The sequence below is a fragment of the Lactuca virosa genome, chromosome 5 (genome assembly GCF_052849685.1).
Source record: "Lactuca virosa cultivar CGN04683 chromosome 5, Lactuca_virosa_CGN04683_v6, whole genome shotgun sequence".
Classification (NCBI taxonomy): domain Eukaryota; kingdom Viridiplantae; phylum Streptophyta; class Magnoliopsida; order Asterales; family Asteraceae; genus Lactuca; species Lactuca virosa.
In genome coordinates, this window is record NC_136430.1 from 418,109,246 (window position 1) to 418,125,941 (window position 16,696).

Consider the following 16,696-nt stretch of genomic DNA (forward strand, 5'->3'; position numbering starts at 1 on the left):
ATGCATGTTATTCGACCTTAGTAATCCAGAATTACCACCATCACATGACCGTACATTTTAAGTTCAGCTCAACCTTAAACCATACATTTATACTCAACTCAAAGAGAGAAGAAGGATGAAAATTATCGCTATCACGATATGTTGAGTAGCAAGTGGATTCAAATAAGCAGGAAGTGCACCAAATTTAATTTCATCTACAACAAACTTTCCTCGCATAAGTAAAGTGGTGTGAACGATTTTGATGTTTATAGAGCGGCGATTGACCAATATTATGTCGAGGCGCGTCACGTTTTCGAGCACAAAAAGATTTGGGAGATTGTTAAGGAAGACCCAAAATGGAATAAAACGGACACATTTTCGGAACAACAATCCAAGAGGTCTTGCAGCTCGGGTTTGGTCGACGTTTTGGGAGCACGTACGAACATCGACCTCAATGCGGACACGGACGAGCTACCAGACGACCTCAACGACATCGATGAGATCTCCCTGCCTCGACGACCGATAGGGCATGACAAAGCGGGGCGGGCTTAACGACATGCGGAGGAAAGCAAAAGTAGACTTCGAGAGCAAGCGGAAACGAAACAGAAATTTGACGCCTACAACGAAATTGTGCTTAAAAGATATGAGTTGTAACGTGAGCATTTGGAGTTCCTTCGTCGAGAAGCCGAGGAAGATCACATGACGAAGGATTTGACAATTCTTCAAACTAGTGAGGAGAACCGAGACGGGCGGAAGTGCTCTGAAAAATGAAGGCGAATATCGAGCAGAGATATCTAAGCGAAGAATAGTGTATCGGTTTTATGTTTTTAAAATTATTAGGACTATCATATGTTTTCGGTCAATGTTTTTTTTTTCTTTTGTAATGTCGTTTTTATTTTTAAAATGGAATGTTTAATTAAGTATTTAATTTAATTATGTTTTATTAATTTATATGTTTTTTTAAAAATATTATGACATAAATTAAAAAATAAAACAAATTAGAAAAATAGAAATTAAAAACATCAAAATAAATAAATAAATAAATAAATAAAAAAGAAATAGAAAATGGTAGGTGTTATCATATGTTATTTGGTGTTACCTATTTTCACATTGGTGTTATAACACCAAAAGTATGACTAGGGGCGTGTTCGAAAAAATTCGCTGGTAGCGGGTAACTTGTATCGTTTTTGTTGAACGCTATATGAAGTAGTATTTGGATTTGGAGCGTTTTGTTTAAACTAAACGCTAGAAGCTTGTAGTGCCAAACAATGTTTTCTGTTTAAAATGGAGCGTTTTGTCAAACGCTAAAAGCTACAAGCTCGTAAACGCTCCGTGCCGAACATGCCATAAGATGATGAGGTGGACATTTTGGTGTAATAAAATGTAATAACGTACACCCAACAACCTAAATCCTCGATGCCATAAGTCCATAACAATTCCAAGACCAAAAATTTGAAAATATCTCATATTCCGTACCATAACCATTTACCTGCTCAAAAGTTTCATGTTCGGTTTTACCGCTGGTTTCGGATATTTTTGACATCCTAACTCGCACAAAACCCTATATGCTCCCACTGAAGGCCTGGACTCTGGCCTTGCTCAGAACATCCACGTCTCTTCTATCAGCCGGTGTAGCCATCCGTACGTCGACATTGGTGGGCGTCGCTTGCTGCTGAGGTATGTAGATCGTCTACTGGTGCAATTTCACTCTCACTTATCAAGCCCATATTTTGATCGAGGGTTTGTACATAATTTTTTTATTACACGCTACAAAAGGGACAAATTCATCAATTGTTTTTGGTTTTATGGTCATTAGTACTGGTTGATTTCTCCTGGTTTCTCTAAAGCGTATGGAATCGAGTTTATTCAAGAGATCTACCATGTGTTATTTGTGTGGTTATAAACCCTACTTTCTGCTAGCTTTTTGAAAAGTTCATTTACAGAGCTCATTCAATACTGGGATGCTGGGCATAGCTGAAATTTTTGTCATTTTTTGAAGGAACTTCGTCATATATCCTCAACTCAAGTTTATTGTGATTCAGATTGTGCTTCTATTATGTTCTCAATAGGGCACTCTATGTGCCAAAATCAATTGCTTCTTTTTATGGATTTGAGCACAACATCACAATCCATTGATCAGTTGGCTGGAATTAAGCAGGTGCAGAAATGGCTGGAAACATTGGACTCAATGAGAATGAAGAATTTGTGTACAGAATTAGCACTGCTGATGAGTGGTCAGAACTGCAAACAAGTGGATGTACATTCGGTCAACAATTAGACAAAGATTCTGGCTTTATCCATCTCAGTAAGCTCAATCAGGTTCTCATCTCTCCTTTTGCGTTCAATTGCATTGTCTTTATATGGTATTTAGATTGATTTTATTATCAGGTTTTGTTTGTTGAGGTATAATAACACACAATGATACACCAATTTTAATAAAATAATGTTGTAACATCCCAAATTTCCATAACAAGATTTAACCTCAATATTCATAATAACTCCTAAGATCTTACAATTTCAAACATAATAACTTAGACAAAGCAAAATTAAAGAAAATTCAACAACTAAACATAAAGTTTGGGTGCAATGTTTCTTTAATGCTTCCAGTAAACAAAAATTCTAAGGCAATATTGCTAGAAGTACATTGCGATGGATTCTATAATGTAGTTGAATTCCTATGTATTCCATTTAACAAACCGAGGTCTAAAATATATTCGTATAAATTTCCCAAACACATTTCATCAATTATAAGCCTTTTAATTCCTTGGGTTAAATGCCATAATGATATGTATGTTAATCCCATATATATATATATATATATATATATATATATATATATATATATATATATATATAATCTAACGTCACAAATAATAATTTAGGCAGATCTATAAAATATATAAATTTCTAGCACAAGAAAATCCTAGTCCAAACATCACAATTTAGACTACAAGTAAAATATAATACTTACTTAATTATGGGTTGGTTCTCAAAATTTAATAGTTCAACTTAGATGGCTGTAACGCAATTTAGATTAGTGTGCATGGTGCGGTTTTTGGGCTAAACCGAACTGCAAAATGAAGGCTGCGGTTTTTGTACTCTAAAAATCGATGGGTGCGGTTTTTCCAATGGCTTGGTTTCGGTTTTAAACGGATTGTCATCTTTGGTGCCGTTTTGATGAGGCAGGTAGTTTTTTTGAAATCGTGAATATATTTGATTGCATGAATGCATTGTGCGGTTTTTCCACTGTTGGTTTCTTTTGTCGTGGACTTCAAACTGTGAAAACAAGCCCATTAATAGTCAAGCAGCTCGTTTGCCAATCGAACTTCAAATTGTGAAAAGTGAAAACAGGCTCATTAAGGGGTGTTGCTATTCGCACCCAATTTAGGTGGTCAAAAACCGCTTTAACCTCAAAACCATTTTGACTTGGGTTAAAAAACTCAATTTGATGGGACTTAATAATTATATATTATACACTTGCACATTAATATCTACCAATTATTATTTTATTGTTGGTTTTTCACAAACCTGCAACTTTGATTGGCAATGAAACAATAAACGAAAAACAGAGTATGCAAGCTTAAGGCTTTGAACTTTATTCAGTGAATTGAAGTGGAGGTGATGATCTCAACGTACATAAATGCATCATATTTAAAGACTAAAAACATGCAAATAAACAACAACTAACTCCACTGGGCTTGAGACTCGGTACTATAGCCCACATGGCTTTTACTTATTCAATTTTGTAAACAAAAATTGCATTTAACTAATAATATAATAAACTAAATAAACTTATGACTTCTGAATTATTTCATCATTTACTTCCCATGAAACAATCACTTTATCAAACAATTTTTACATCCCATGAAACAATCACTTTACGTCCCATTAAACAACCACTTTATCAAACAATTTTACATCTCTAATCCTCCTAGTTAAAACTTATTTTCAATTTATACCCTTTTTTATTTTGAAAAATTACTTTCAATCCTTATTACTTCAATATATATATATATATATATATATATATATATATATATATATATATATATATATAAAATGAGGCAACAAACCTACTATGTATTTTGACTTTACCTTTTCAGCCCCTAAAGCTTATTTCGTGCCCTTTAAGGGAACAAAGTTGATGTCGACCTGCTTTTTCGGGTATTGAAATTTTTTTGAGTGACGAAACAGCCTTAGTATGTATTTTGACTTTACATTTTCAGTCGCTAAAGTTTTTTTCGTGCCTTTTAAGGGAACAAACTGTTTTTTGTAGGGTCGACCCACTTTTTCGTAGCTCATTTTATATAGCTTTATATGGATTTTATATCTATTATATTATGACATTGTGAAATTTAAACACAAGTACTGAGTTGTCTAAGTGGTAAAGCGCTGGACTTTTAACTTTGATGTCTCTATTTCGAATTTTGGCCCTTACACGGGTATACTTTCTTTTGTTTATCAGTTTTTCAACTAGTTTCTTAAAATTCTAAAATTGTCCCACATCGGTCATAACATGAAACATAACGCATATACTTATGTTATATAAGCAACACAAACTTTTAAATTCTCAACAAGTTAAACTTTTGAATGGGTTTGAGTTTAAACCCGAAACCGAGTTTGGTAAACCGAGAAACTGAACCCATCGGTTTTGGATACCCCTTTGATTTGATCCTGGTTCCGCCACTGTCAGACACTTGTAAGAACCCGATAATCTTTTCCATCATAAATTTTATTCAAAACAAATTATGCATCTCTAAAACGTGCATATATAAGAATGCGTGGGACGACTTGGCAGTTGCCTAGAGTTTCTAAATTTCTATGGTCTTGTTTTTATATATATATATATATATATATATATATATATATATATATATATTATGTTAGTATAGAAAAAAAACCTTGATATATAAGAATAATATTCAGCCACTTATATATATTCAACCAAACTCTGATAAATATAAATTTGAAAAACTTTTGCTGTGAAAATTGGATGTTACAAGTGATAATTGTGTTTTTCTAATATGATTTTTGTTTGACGTTAATAATAATAAAAGAAACAAAAAGTGGCAGCACCGAAATGACTAATATTATATTTTTTACTATTTGCATACACAAAGATTAATCAGTTAGGTGCGGCTGCGCTCTAATCAAACATAGAAAAGAAAGACAAATTATTAATACGAAACTAATCAACATAAAGAAAAAAATTTATGATATTTTTAACAAATTTATTTTATATTATGAAAAATTAATTTAGAGATTATAACATCAATAAAAAATATTAAGAATAAATTTTAGAAAGTAAATTATGTACTTACAAATATTAATATAAAAATAATTATTTTAAACATAAAAGTAAAAATAAAAAATCTTAATTGGCGTCAAAGTGAAAAAAAGAAGAATGGAATTTAACCTTCCATCATATTAGCCTATCATTAATCAAATATGATTATTTCAATTTTTTAATATGACTTGACCAATAGTGGTTTTGACTATTAAATGGTTTTGCAGCATGGTGTATATAGAATCCCCCCTCATTAAGACATTAGGTCATTTCTTTGATTCCATCGAGTCATTTTATTGATTCCATTTGCAGCCCACAAACACAAAATAATGAACTATCCAACTATTACCTCATTTCTTTAATAAATTCCAACAAACAAAAAATCATGATAAATTCGCACTAAACATCTTTTTATTGCCAACAAAAAATAAGGATAAATTCCCATCAAGTGTCCAAGTCATATATGTGATATATCATGTCATTATAAAAAATCTATCAAATGTCTTTTGCCATTTTCCACTTGAGCATCCTAAATATGAAAAAAACCATAAAAAAAAGACAAAAAGTCCAAACAAAAATTAAAGAAAAACCACAATAACTTAAACGAAATATACACCAAAACATAATATGTTACATATTTGCTAGCCAAACAATCTACATTTTGTTTAGCATCCTTGGAAAATTTTTTGCGCATTGAAAATGTATCTACATAACAAATAATTTGATAATATTAGTATGTATTTCAAATATGAAGTTAAAACTCAAAATATATGAAGAAAACTTTACTAATTTATGTAGCGACCAACTTCTCATTCAATTCTTCTATTTGTTTATCTCGACATAGTACCAACTACCTCAAGATCCGCTAGTGTAGATCGTAGCAAATCTTGTGCACAAATTAAGGCTTCTATGGTCTCGATGCTAAGCAAACTTCTATTAAGGCTTCTATGACTCGACCGATAGTACTAAATGTGAATTCCGATGCAACCGTAGAGATCGTCATTGCCAAGATATGTCTAGCTAGTCTAGACAACATAGAGAATTTGACCGAGTTCGCTTTTCACCAACCTAAAATATCAAAACTTTCATCCCTTTTTCTTTTCCTTCTGCTAAATAAATATCCGCTTCACTCTTAGGCCCTGTTTGATATGCGTCTGACCGAGTCAAGTCAGACGTTTTTGGCTGACTCGGTCAGCAAAATGTGTTTGATAATCCAACTTTGGCCATCTGACTCGGTAAGAAATGTCTGACCCAGAAAGGAGTTGGCAGAAGGCTGACTGAGAAAGAAAGCAAGGCTTTCCAATAATACCCTTGCTGCCTTTCCATCTGACTCGGTAAGAAATGTCTGACCCAGAAAGGAGTTGGCAGAAGGCTGACTGAGAAAGAAAGCAAGGCTTTCCAATAATACCCTTGCCTTTGAATTAAAATCGCAGCTCAACAAGTGAAATGGGAGGTTACGGGAATTGAACTCGGGTCTCCCTTGTACACACAATGGCGTTTACCAGCAAGCTAAAAGGTTTTTTTGTGTTTTAATCTCTAAAATAGTATATTTAATGTCATTTATGCTGAAAGTTTTGTATACACTATTATTATTATTATTGTTATTGTTATTGTTATTGTTATTGTTATTATTAATATTATTATTACTATTACTATTACTATTACTATTACTATTACTATTACTATTACTATTATTATTATTTTTATTATTATTATAAAGAGCACCAGGGTAAAATTGTCATTTTGCATCAGTCAGCACATTCAGTCAGATGTATAATCAAACAGCATGGTTTCTTACTCAGTCAGAATTTATTACTCAGACATACCTTTCTCAATCAGCACTTTCTCAGTCAACAACTATCAAACGACCCCTTAGTCTTTTGATCTGCATCATCATACTTGTCAACTTCAAGCTCCAAGTTAGTCGTGTTGCAAAAAAATCATTAATTTGTCACTAGAAACACCACCCCGTGTGTTTTGTGCTTTTGTTTTTCTCTACTTTATTCTTGTAGTGGTTGAATAATTTATGAAGAGTCTTCTCCACCTTTCCTAGTATTTGTTTGCCTTTCTTGAAAGTTTTACCGTAAATTGTTTCAATGCAAAAAACTACATATCGAATCTTGAAGCGTGGATCCAAGACAACCGCAACATATGCCATTCATGTCGTCTTAATATTTTCATATTTAGCTTTCATCGACTTTGCCATATTTTTCTTTTGTTCACCCGGACTTGAGTCATGTATATGGCAAAGTCGATTAGACCTGCCAATCCGTGTCTGTGTGTCGTGTATACGTGTTAGACACAAATTTACATGACACGAATTTGGCAAACACAAACACGACACGGATTGTAAAACGTGTCTTGGGTATCAAACGTGAACACGACACAAATAGATAAGTTTTTAATCGTGTTACACGAAAACACGGATAAACATGAATTTACGCGAATTTAATTTGTGTCTATACGTGTCGCGTGTCAACACAAATTTAATTCGTGTAATATACGTGTTTAAAAGGATAAATTCATGTGTTTGACACAAGTAAGACACAAAACACGAATTTCTAAAACCCTTACAAGGAAAACTCATATTCGTGTCGTGTTTCAAATTGTCGGGTCTAAAAGTCGATGAAAGCTAACTTTGATAAATATTTGGACTATATAGATCACATATGTTGCGGTTATCTTTGGATCTATGCTTCAAAAATCAATATGTTGCCTTTTGCATTGAAACAATTTATGCTAAAATTTCGAGAAAGACAAACAAATATTACAAAAGGTGGAGAAGACACTTCATGAATTGTTTAACCACTACAAGAATAAAGTGGAGAAAACAAAAGTACAAAATAGACATAGTGACAAGTCAAGTAGTTTTTGTGACACAACTATTGACGTAGAGCTTGAATTTGACAAGTATGATGATGCAGGTCAAGAGACTAAGAGTGAAGTGAATATTTATTTAGCGAACGGAGAGGAAAAAGGGACGAAAGTTTTGATATTTTGGTGTGGTCGAAATCAAACTTTGTCAAATTTTTTTTATTGTCTAAACTACCTAGACATGTCTTGGTGTTATGCCCCGTCCCTTGTGGTACTAATATTTAATTTAACTATGTCATTTAGTAAAAACATCTTTATTACATAAAGAGAAATTTATTACATATAAACTGGTAAATAGGGAATATAAAATACTATCTTAGTAACTTATATCACTTCAACTTATTTATAGAAAACTACTTCATGTGGTCCCTTACTCATGTTGTCCTGAGATACATACAAGAATACATAAGCTTTTAAGCTCAGTGAGTAATTATGGTTTTGATCATTTAAGAGTAATAATTTATGCATGCTTTAAAACATTTCTTTGAGATCTCATGGTTACATGTAAGTAGGCCAAAACTGTTAAGAGGTTAGCTAACCTCGGGATCCATAAAAGGCTGTCCCATAAGGTCCGGTTGCAAGTCGGTCCTTCATACCATACCCCCGTACGATGGGTATTTAAATGGCCAAACTTAACATGTATAAAACTTTCATGCTATATTGATAATATACCATAAACATGCTCTTTAAAACATTAAACAATAATAAAGTAGTATAACTAATGTACTATAAAACATGTTTTTAAAACATTAAGCAATTAATCATGGCAAAGTAATTTACAACATATTATAGCATGTATGTATCCCATTAAATTACATAAGTACCCACTTTGCTTTAGATTGAACCTTTATGCTTTTAAAGCCTTCCTTCTACTAATTATTTGTAAATGATTTTGTTTTGGAATGAAGAAAAATGGTAATATGGTTAGCTATTTATAGATGAATTAGGTGCATTACATCTCTTGTTCTTTATGCTTTAGACATGGTACTCTCGTAGGAATATGACACATATTGTACTTGTTTCATCTTATCTCCTTAGAGTGTTACATATCATTTCCTATAGCCTTGATTAGTCATTTATAGCTTAATTAAAATCTGGACAACTTATAAATCTATGCCTAGAATCTAGTTATAGGTTTACTTGGTCACCAAGCTATGGACTTCTATGCTTATATGACTTGTTCCTATGTTGTAGAACTTGTAAGCACCTTAGAAAGCATGATATAAGCATTTGTAAGCTACTTGTGTGCTTGTTTACTTAGGTTTAACTTTTCTTGCTAATGAAATATTACCCTTTTTCTATAGCAATCATTAGTTGTTTATGGCTTTCCTTTATACAAGTGAGTCATATACTTAATTATATGTATCTATATAAACAATAACAATATACATTTGTTGTAAAATTTTCTATCTCTGAAAACAGGGCTGTCACACCTTCTCACCCTTATTAGAATTTCGTCCTCGAAATTTTATTCGAAAAGGTGTGGGTATTTATTGCGAATTTCTGGCTAGACTTCTCATGTTGCTTCCAACCCATGAGAGCAATCCCAATAGACTAATACTAAAGATATCTCCTTGTTTCGAAGTTTTCTAACCTTACGTTCTGCGATAGCAATTAGTTTTTCTACAAAATTAAGTTTGTCGTTTGCTGAATCTCTCCAATGGCTTCTTTTTTCCATCTTTCCGTACAGATTTCTCCAATGATTGGTATTTCATAAGATAAGCAGATATCCATTGTGAATATTCACTTCTCTGTGGAATATCATAAAGATATGATTCATATCTACATGTATATTTGTCAAGGAGACAAATATCATGTAACTGGAGTTTTGTCATTGAGACTCTTGCTATGTCGACTTTCTTATTTATAGTGAAGTCTTTATTGGAGACATAATCTAGTCCTAAGAAGGTAGTGTAAATGACATTTATAAGACTATCAAAAAGGTCTAATCCATGAAATTCTTCATTCCAATTATTATTTCTAAGGAATTTTTGCACAATTCCATCAGTCTTGTGTTCTAAAAGTAGGAGAACATTTTTTGCATTTCCAAATTCATCTGGGTTTGTTTGTAAGATTAGTGAAATCTCAGTAACCCATTTTTCTATAACTCTTTCTCTGAGTTTTAAGTCTTGGATACAATCTATTCAATATTGTAAGAGTACTCCCATCTTGGGAGCTCTTTTATCAATAAATCCATGTTTTGTTATACTTGAGTGTTCATACAAAATAGAGTCATGAAACCTGTAAGTGACAGAGTGTCAGGTCGACGATGGTCAACAGTACCGCAGGCATGAGGCCAACAGGGAAAGCAACCACACAGACCAAAGGATGACACAGGCTGGCTTGAATAGTTTCTATCTATGTAAGTAATACTCCTACTCCAAAACACTTATTGATTAAATGAGTTTTCTCTTTACAATCTTTGCATCTATTCCTTTCTTCTTGTTAAAGACAATTTACCGCATTCTTGTTAAAGACAATTTACCACACAAAACCGCACACACATATCAAACTGGTATCAGAGCCTTTGTTAAAATGACATTACATTATAATGAAACACTTTACAGTGGAATTTTCGAAAAAATTCGTAATAAAGAGAATGAGATTTCTCAACATAAAGAAATACTTTTAAGTAATAAAAAAGATTTAGTGCATATACATTTCAGAATTCTACAAGCACAAAATAAACATACTCACGAATATATACCAACCATGGTTAATATACGTAAGTACCTCCTTCATAGGCAAAAAATGCATCAAGAACACCTTGATAAAGCTTTAAACTCAGTTTCAGAACTCAGAAAAAGGATTTTAACTTGTTAACATTTCTTAAAATGAATAAAGAAATTTTCAACAATTCTGAAGAAAATGATTCAGAAGAAAAACAAATCCTAACTTATGTCGAGGATGAAGACGACTTTCATGCAAACCTCTTAATAAAACAAGACCTCCTCTCTCGAGTTAAGAAAACAGATTTAAAAATAAAGAAAGAAAACATTTTCAAAAATGTTCCTTCTAAACTTAGTATTTTAAATCCACTTAAAAGAAAAAATGAAATTTTCTACTTTGTTAGTACTAAAGAAATGTCTGTAGACATAAAAGACACAATAGAAGCTGTCTTTCTACCCCTTTTAACTAAAGAACAAATAAACAATAACTTGAAAAGTATTCCAGTTGAGATTAGATCAAAAATAAGAATGGTCCATATCGGAGCTGTAAAAATTTTGATAAAATCCCAATTCCAAGCAGGAATAAATTCTCCCATAAAAATGGCCTTAATTGACAACAGAATTACTGACAGACAGGACTGCATCTTAGGTGCTGCTAGGGGAAACCTTGCTTACCAAAAATTTATGTTTTCAGTCTATCCAAAAATTGCTCTGGATTTGAAATCTGCAAATATAGATAAAACTTTATCTTTTATACATCACTTTGAAAGAAGTGACCTTATGAACTCAGGTGATAAACCATTCACCATAACCTATCTCATAGGATATGCCCTGACCAATAGTCACCATAGCATAGACTACAAGAAAGACGAGTACATCGAACTTGATGAAGTCTTTTCAGAAATAGACCATGTCAAAGATAAACAATTCTGCGACATAAATCCTCAAGAAAACTCTTGGGTTTTAAATATAGCTAGAAACAAAAAAGCTCTAGGAGAAACTCTTAGACCAAGAATTTCTATGGATTCACTCCATATAGGAGAAAGCTCAGAAAGAAAAGATAGTAACTTGATAAGAAACATGTCTTTAAAAATTGATAGTCTTCGTCAGAATATCAAACAAATCTCTGAAGTTATAAATGAGTAATAAAATAGATTTTCTTCATTTTTATAAAAAAGGTAAAACAGTAAAAATTAAAACTCTTGACGACAATACTGAAAAGAAAGAATACATTTTCTCTACTTCTGGAAAAGCTGGTATTCAAACAATTGTAAATCATTGCAATAATCTCAACCAGATCATTGCAAGATGTCTCTTAAAAACTTCAAAAATAAGCCATTACCTTGGTATTTCAAAAGATATTTCAAAAAATAAAATACCTTTAACCAATTTAAAAACGATTTAGCCTTTTTGGTTAAAAACAATCTTGATAAAAATGATTTTGAAAAATTCTTCGAAGTTATTGAAAGGCAAAATAAATTAACTATCAAGTTAACCCAGTCTATTGACAAACATTCTATTCTTTTAGAAAACTCTTTAAAAACAACCATTTTGTTGAAGAAGTCGCCAAAAAGGCAAATATTGAAGGCACTCTTAAGGAAAACAACCTTAAGATCACTAATATACAAGATCAGTTAAAACAACTAATAGGATGACCTCGATTCCCGAGCTCAATAGATCAATCAACCTCCTTAATGAAAAAATAGATGGGCTGATCATAAACTTTGACTTAACAGTCAATAAATACGTAACCACTACACAGTTGGAAGTAGCATCTGCAAAAATTATTGCAGACATTACTAAAGAGTTATCTGAAAAGATTGACTCTTGCCCTTGTAATAAAGACATTCTTGAACACATCAAGAATATTTCCATCATAGAGCAAAAAACCAAACCTGGAAAATATTCAGGTCTTAAGAAATACTCACCTCCCAATCCTAGTATTGGAAACCCTGACTTAGGAAGCTCAAAAGACTCCCAGAAAATTGATATTTTCAAAAAAGAGCAAAAATGAAAGAAACAATCTCTGAGAAACTTGAGAAATATTTCTTTAACCTTCAATATGAAGATTATGATAAGGCTGACCAAAAACTTATTCAGCTTTTATCTTTAGAAACTAAAGAATGCGAAGAATTGTATAAAAAAGAACCCAAACTTTTTGATCAATATTTTAGAATGACTAAAATAGATGAACCTGATACTGAATCAGAACAAGAAGATAACTTTAAAACTAATACAAAGACTGTTAAGTTCGAATATTCAGATATGGAAGATGATGAAGCAGAATCTTCTTATACAGCCACAAGAAGAGGCAATAAAAAGAAATATGAGTTCAAAATGTCTGTACACAATGGCATACCAGATAGTAGCAAAGGACCCAATACGATCAATATACTCAATATTGATTGTATCCAAGATCTAAAACTCAGAGAAAGAGTTGTAGAAAAATGGGTTACTGAGATTTCACTAATCTTACAGACAAACCCAGATGAATTTGAAAAAGCAAAAAATGTTCTTCTACTTTTAGAACACAAAACTGATGGAATTGTGCAAAAGTTCCTAAGAAACAATAATTGGAATGAAGATTTGCATGGTTCAGATCTTTTTGATAATCTCATAAATGTCATATACACTACTTTCTTATGTCTTGATTATATTTCTAATAAAGACTTTACCATTAATAAGAAAGTTGACGTAGCAAGAGTTTCAATGACAAAACTCCAGTTACATGATATTAGTCTTCTCGACAAATACACATGTATGTATGAATCATATCTATATGATATTCCCCAGAGAAGTGAATATGCACAATGGATATCTGCTTATCTAATGAAAATTCCAATTATTGGAGAAATTTGTACTGAAAGATGGAAAAAAGAAGCTACTGAAGAAATCCAGCAAACCAGTCTTTCTTATGCAACAAAAATTGCAAAGGAAGAAATTGATAGAATCTGTCAAGACAGATATAAACAACAAAAACTCAAAACAATAAGTAAAGATTGTTGTAGCATTCTCTCTGATTTCAAAAACTTTGATATTGGAAGGAAAACTTATACTAAGAAAAAATATAAAAACAAAAAGAAATACAAATCTTTCTGGAAAAAGAAAAGAATAAAATTTTCACCAGGAAAATACTTCAAAAAACAAATACACATGTATGAATCATATCTATATGATATTCCCCAGAGAAGTGAATATGCACAATGGATATCTGCTTATCTAATGAAAATTCCAATGATTGGAGAAATCTGTACTGAAAGATGGAAAAAAGAAGCTACTGGAGAAATCCAGCAAACCAGTCTTTCTTATGCAACAAAAATTGCAAAGGAAGAAATTGATAGAATCTGTCAAGACAGATATAAACAACAAAAACTCAAAACAATAAGTAAAGATTGTTGTAGCATTCTCTCTGATTTCAAAAACTTTGATATTGGAAGGAAAACTTATACTAAGAAAAAATATAAAAACAAAAAGAAATACAAATCTTTCTGGAAAAAGAAAAGAATAAAATTTTCACCAGGAAAATACTTCAAAAAACCTTCAAAAGAATCACCTAAGAAGACTACTTCCTGTCCACAAGGAAAGAAAAAATGTAGATGTTGGATCTGCAATGAAGAAGGACACTATGCCAATGAATGTCCAAATAGAAAAAAATATCCTGACAAAGTCAAGGTTTTACAAACTGCTAATAATGGAGGTTATGAAGCTCTTGAAGAGGAGTATGAAGGTATACAACATGTCTTTACATTTCATGTTGAAACTGATTCTTCATCAAATTCTGATGAAAACGAATCAACCACGGATGACTCAGACTAGTCTCATACAGGCTCCACTTTTTAGGGAGGATGAGTTTAACCATTTTTGCGCAAACCTCCAGAAGATTAATGATTCCCTTATCATGAATCTCACTAATCCAAACTCTATTTATGTTTCTGCCTTCCTTAACTTTAAAGGATATAAGAAATTTAGAGTACATTGTTTTGTAGACACAGGTGCATCTTTATGTCTTGCAAGCAAATTCATCATTCCGGATGAGCTCTGGGAAAATGCTCCCAAAGAAATTTGTGCCACTATTGCAAATGGTGAAACCATAAAGATAAATAAAGTTTGTAGAAATATTAATCTCGAACTTTCAGGAGAACATTTCAACGTTCCCACTATTTACCAACAAAATTCAGGAATTGATATCATAATTGGTAACAACTTTTGTCAAGTTTATGGACCATTTATACAATGGATAGATAGAATTGCCTTTCATCTTAATAATGATATGGTAATTATAAAAAAGGTCACAGAAGCCTATAGCAAAGGAAAACCAGGTTTTCTCGAAACTCAAGAAAAAGGCTCTAAAGAAAAACAAATTACGGGTACTAATATAACCCAAGAAGGAATTAATAAAGAAATGATTATTTCTATTCAAACTACCAGGTTCAAACAGATTGAAGATCTTCTTGAAAAAGTTTGTTCTGAAAATCCTATTGATCCAGATAAAACCAAAGGATGGATGAAAGCTTCAATTAAGCTCATTAATCCCAAAACGGTTATTAGAGAAAAACCTATGGTTTACTCTCTACAAGATAGAGAAGAATTCTCCAAACAAATCAAGGAATTACTTGATATGAGACTAATTATAGAATCAAAATCCCCTCATATGTCCCCTGTCTTTCTTGTCAATAAAGAAGCAGAAAAAAAAAGAGGAAAGAAGCGCATGGTTGTCAACTACAAAGCAATCAATGATGCAACTATTGGAGACTCACATAATCTTCCCAATATGCATGAACTTTTGACTCTTCTACGAGGAAAAAATATGTATTCAAGTTTTGACTGCAAGTCAGGTTTCTGGTAAGTCCTACTTGATGAAGAATCGCAGCTTCTCACTGCCTTCACATGTCCTGATGGACTCTTTCAATGGAAAGTACTGCCCTTTGGGCTTAAACAAGCTCCTAGTATTTTTCAAAGACACATGCAGAACGCCCTTCGAGGACTTGAAGGTTTCTGTACTGTATACGTTGATGACATCATGGTCTTCAGCAAAGATGAACAAGAGCACTATGTTCATGTTACACAGGTTCTCAGAACCATTTTAAAATATAGAATAATACTTTCAAAAAAGAAATCTCATCTTTTCAAAACAAAAATTAATTTTTTGGGTTTAGAAATAAATGAGGGTACTCATTGTCCTCAAAAGCATATTCTTGAACATTTACATGACTTTCCAAATGTTTTAGAAGACAAAAAACAACTGCAAAGATTTCTTGGTGTTTTAACTTACGCTGAAACATATATTGAAAAACTTGCAGTCATGAGAAAACCTTTACAGGTAAAATTGAAAAAAGATGTCATCTGGAATTGGTCAAATGCTGATACAGACTACATCAAAAAGATAAAGAAAGTTTTAATCAATTTTCCAAAACTTTATCTTCCAAACATTGAAGACAGTTTAATTATTGAAACTGATGCTTCTGATGAATTTTGGGGAGGTGTTTTAAAAGCTAAAACCCCCAAAAATAAAGAACAAATTTGCAGGTACACCTCTGGCAGTTTCAAGGCAGCCGAGAAAAACTACCATAGGAATGAAAAAGAATTACTCACTGTAAAAAGAGTTATTACAAAATTCTCTGTATATTTAACACCAGTAAATTTCCTGGTTCGTACAGATAATAAAAATTTTACTTATTTCCTCCGAACTAAGATTGCAGGAGACAACAAATTAGGCCGACTAATACGTTGGCAAGAGTGGTTCTCACGATATACTTTCACTGTTGAACATCTCGCAGGAAATAAAAATGTACTGGCAGACTGCCTCACCCGTGACTTCAGGTATACCTTACATCATCCATGATCTCACTTGCTCCTCTCGAGCCCTATAAAAGGATATGATCCTCAT

General features: G+C 32.3%; 1 protein-coding gene across 2 annotated transcripts in view; it reads left to right on the plus strand.

Moving 5' to 3' along the window:
• The first annotated feature begins 1,455 nt into the window (after positions 1-1,455).
• Positions 1,456-16,696, plus strand: part of LOC145112574 (dihydroorotate dehydrogenase) — a 37,425-nt gene continuing 22,184 nt past the window's right edge. Inside the window, exons 1-2 of one of the 2 annotated variants that reach the window (XM_079048726.1) lie at positions 1,456-1,656; positions 2,138-2,298. In XM_079048726.1, the coding sequence (XP_078904852.1) occupies positions 2,146-2,298 (153 nt within the window). In that variant the 5' untranslated portion in view covers positions 1,456-1,656; positions 2,138-2,145. The remainder of the gene's footprint in view (positions 1,657-2,137; positions 2,299-16,696) is intronic. The other variant, XM_079048725.1, reaches the window with a different exon arrangement.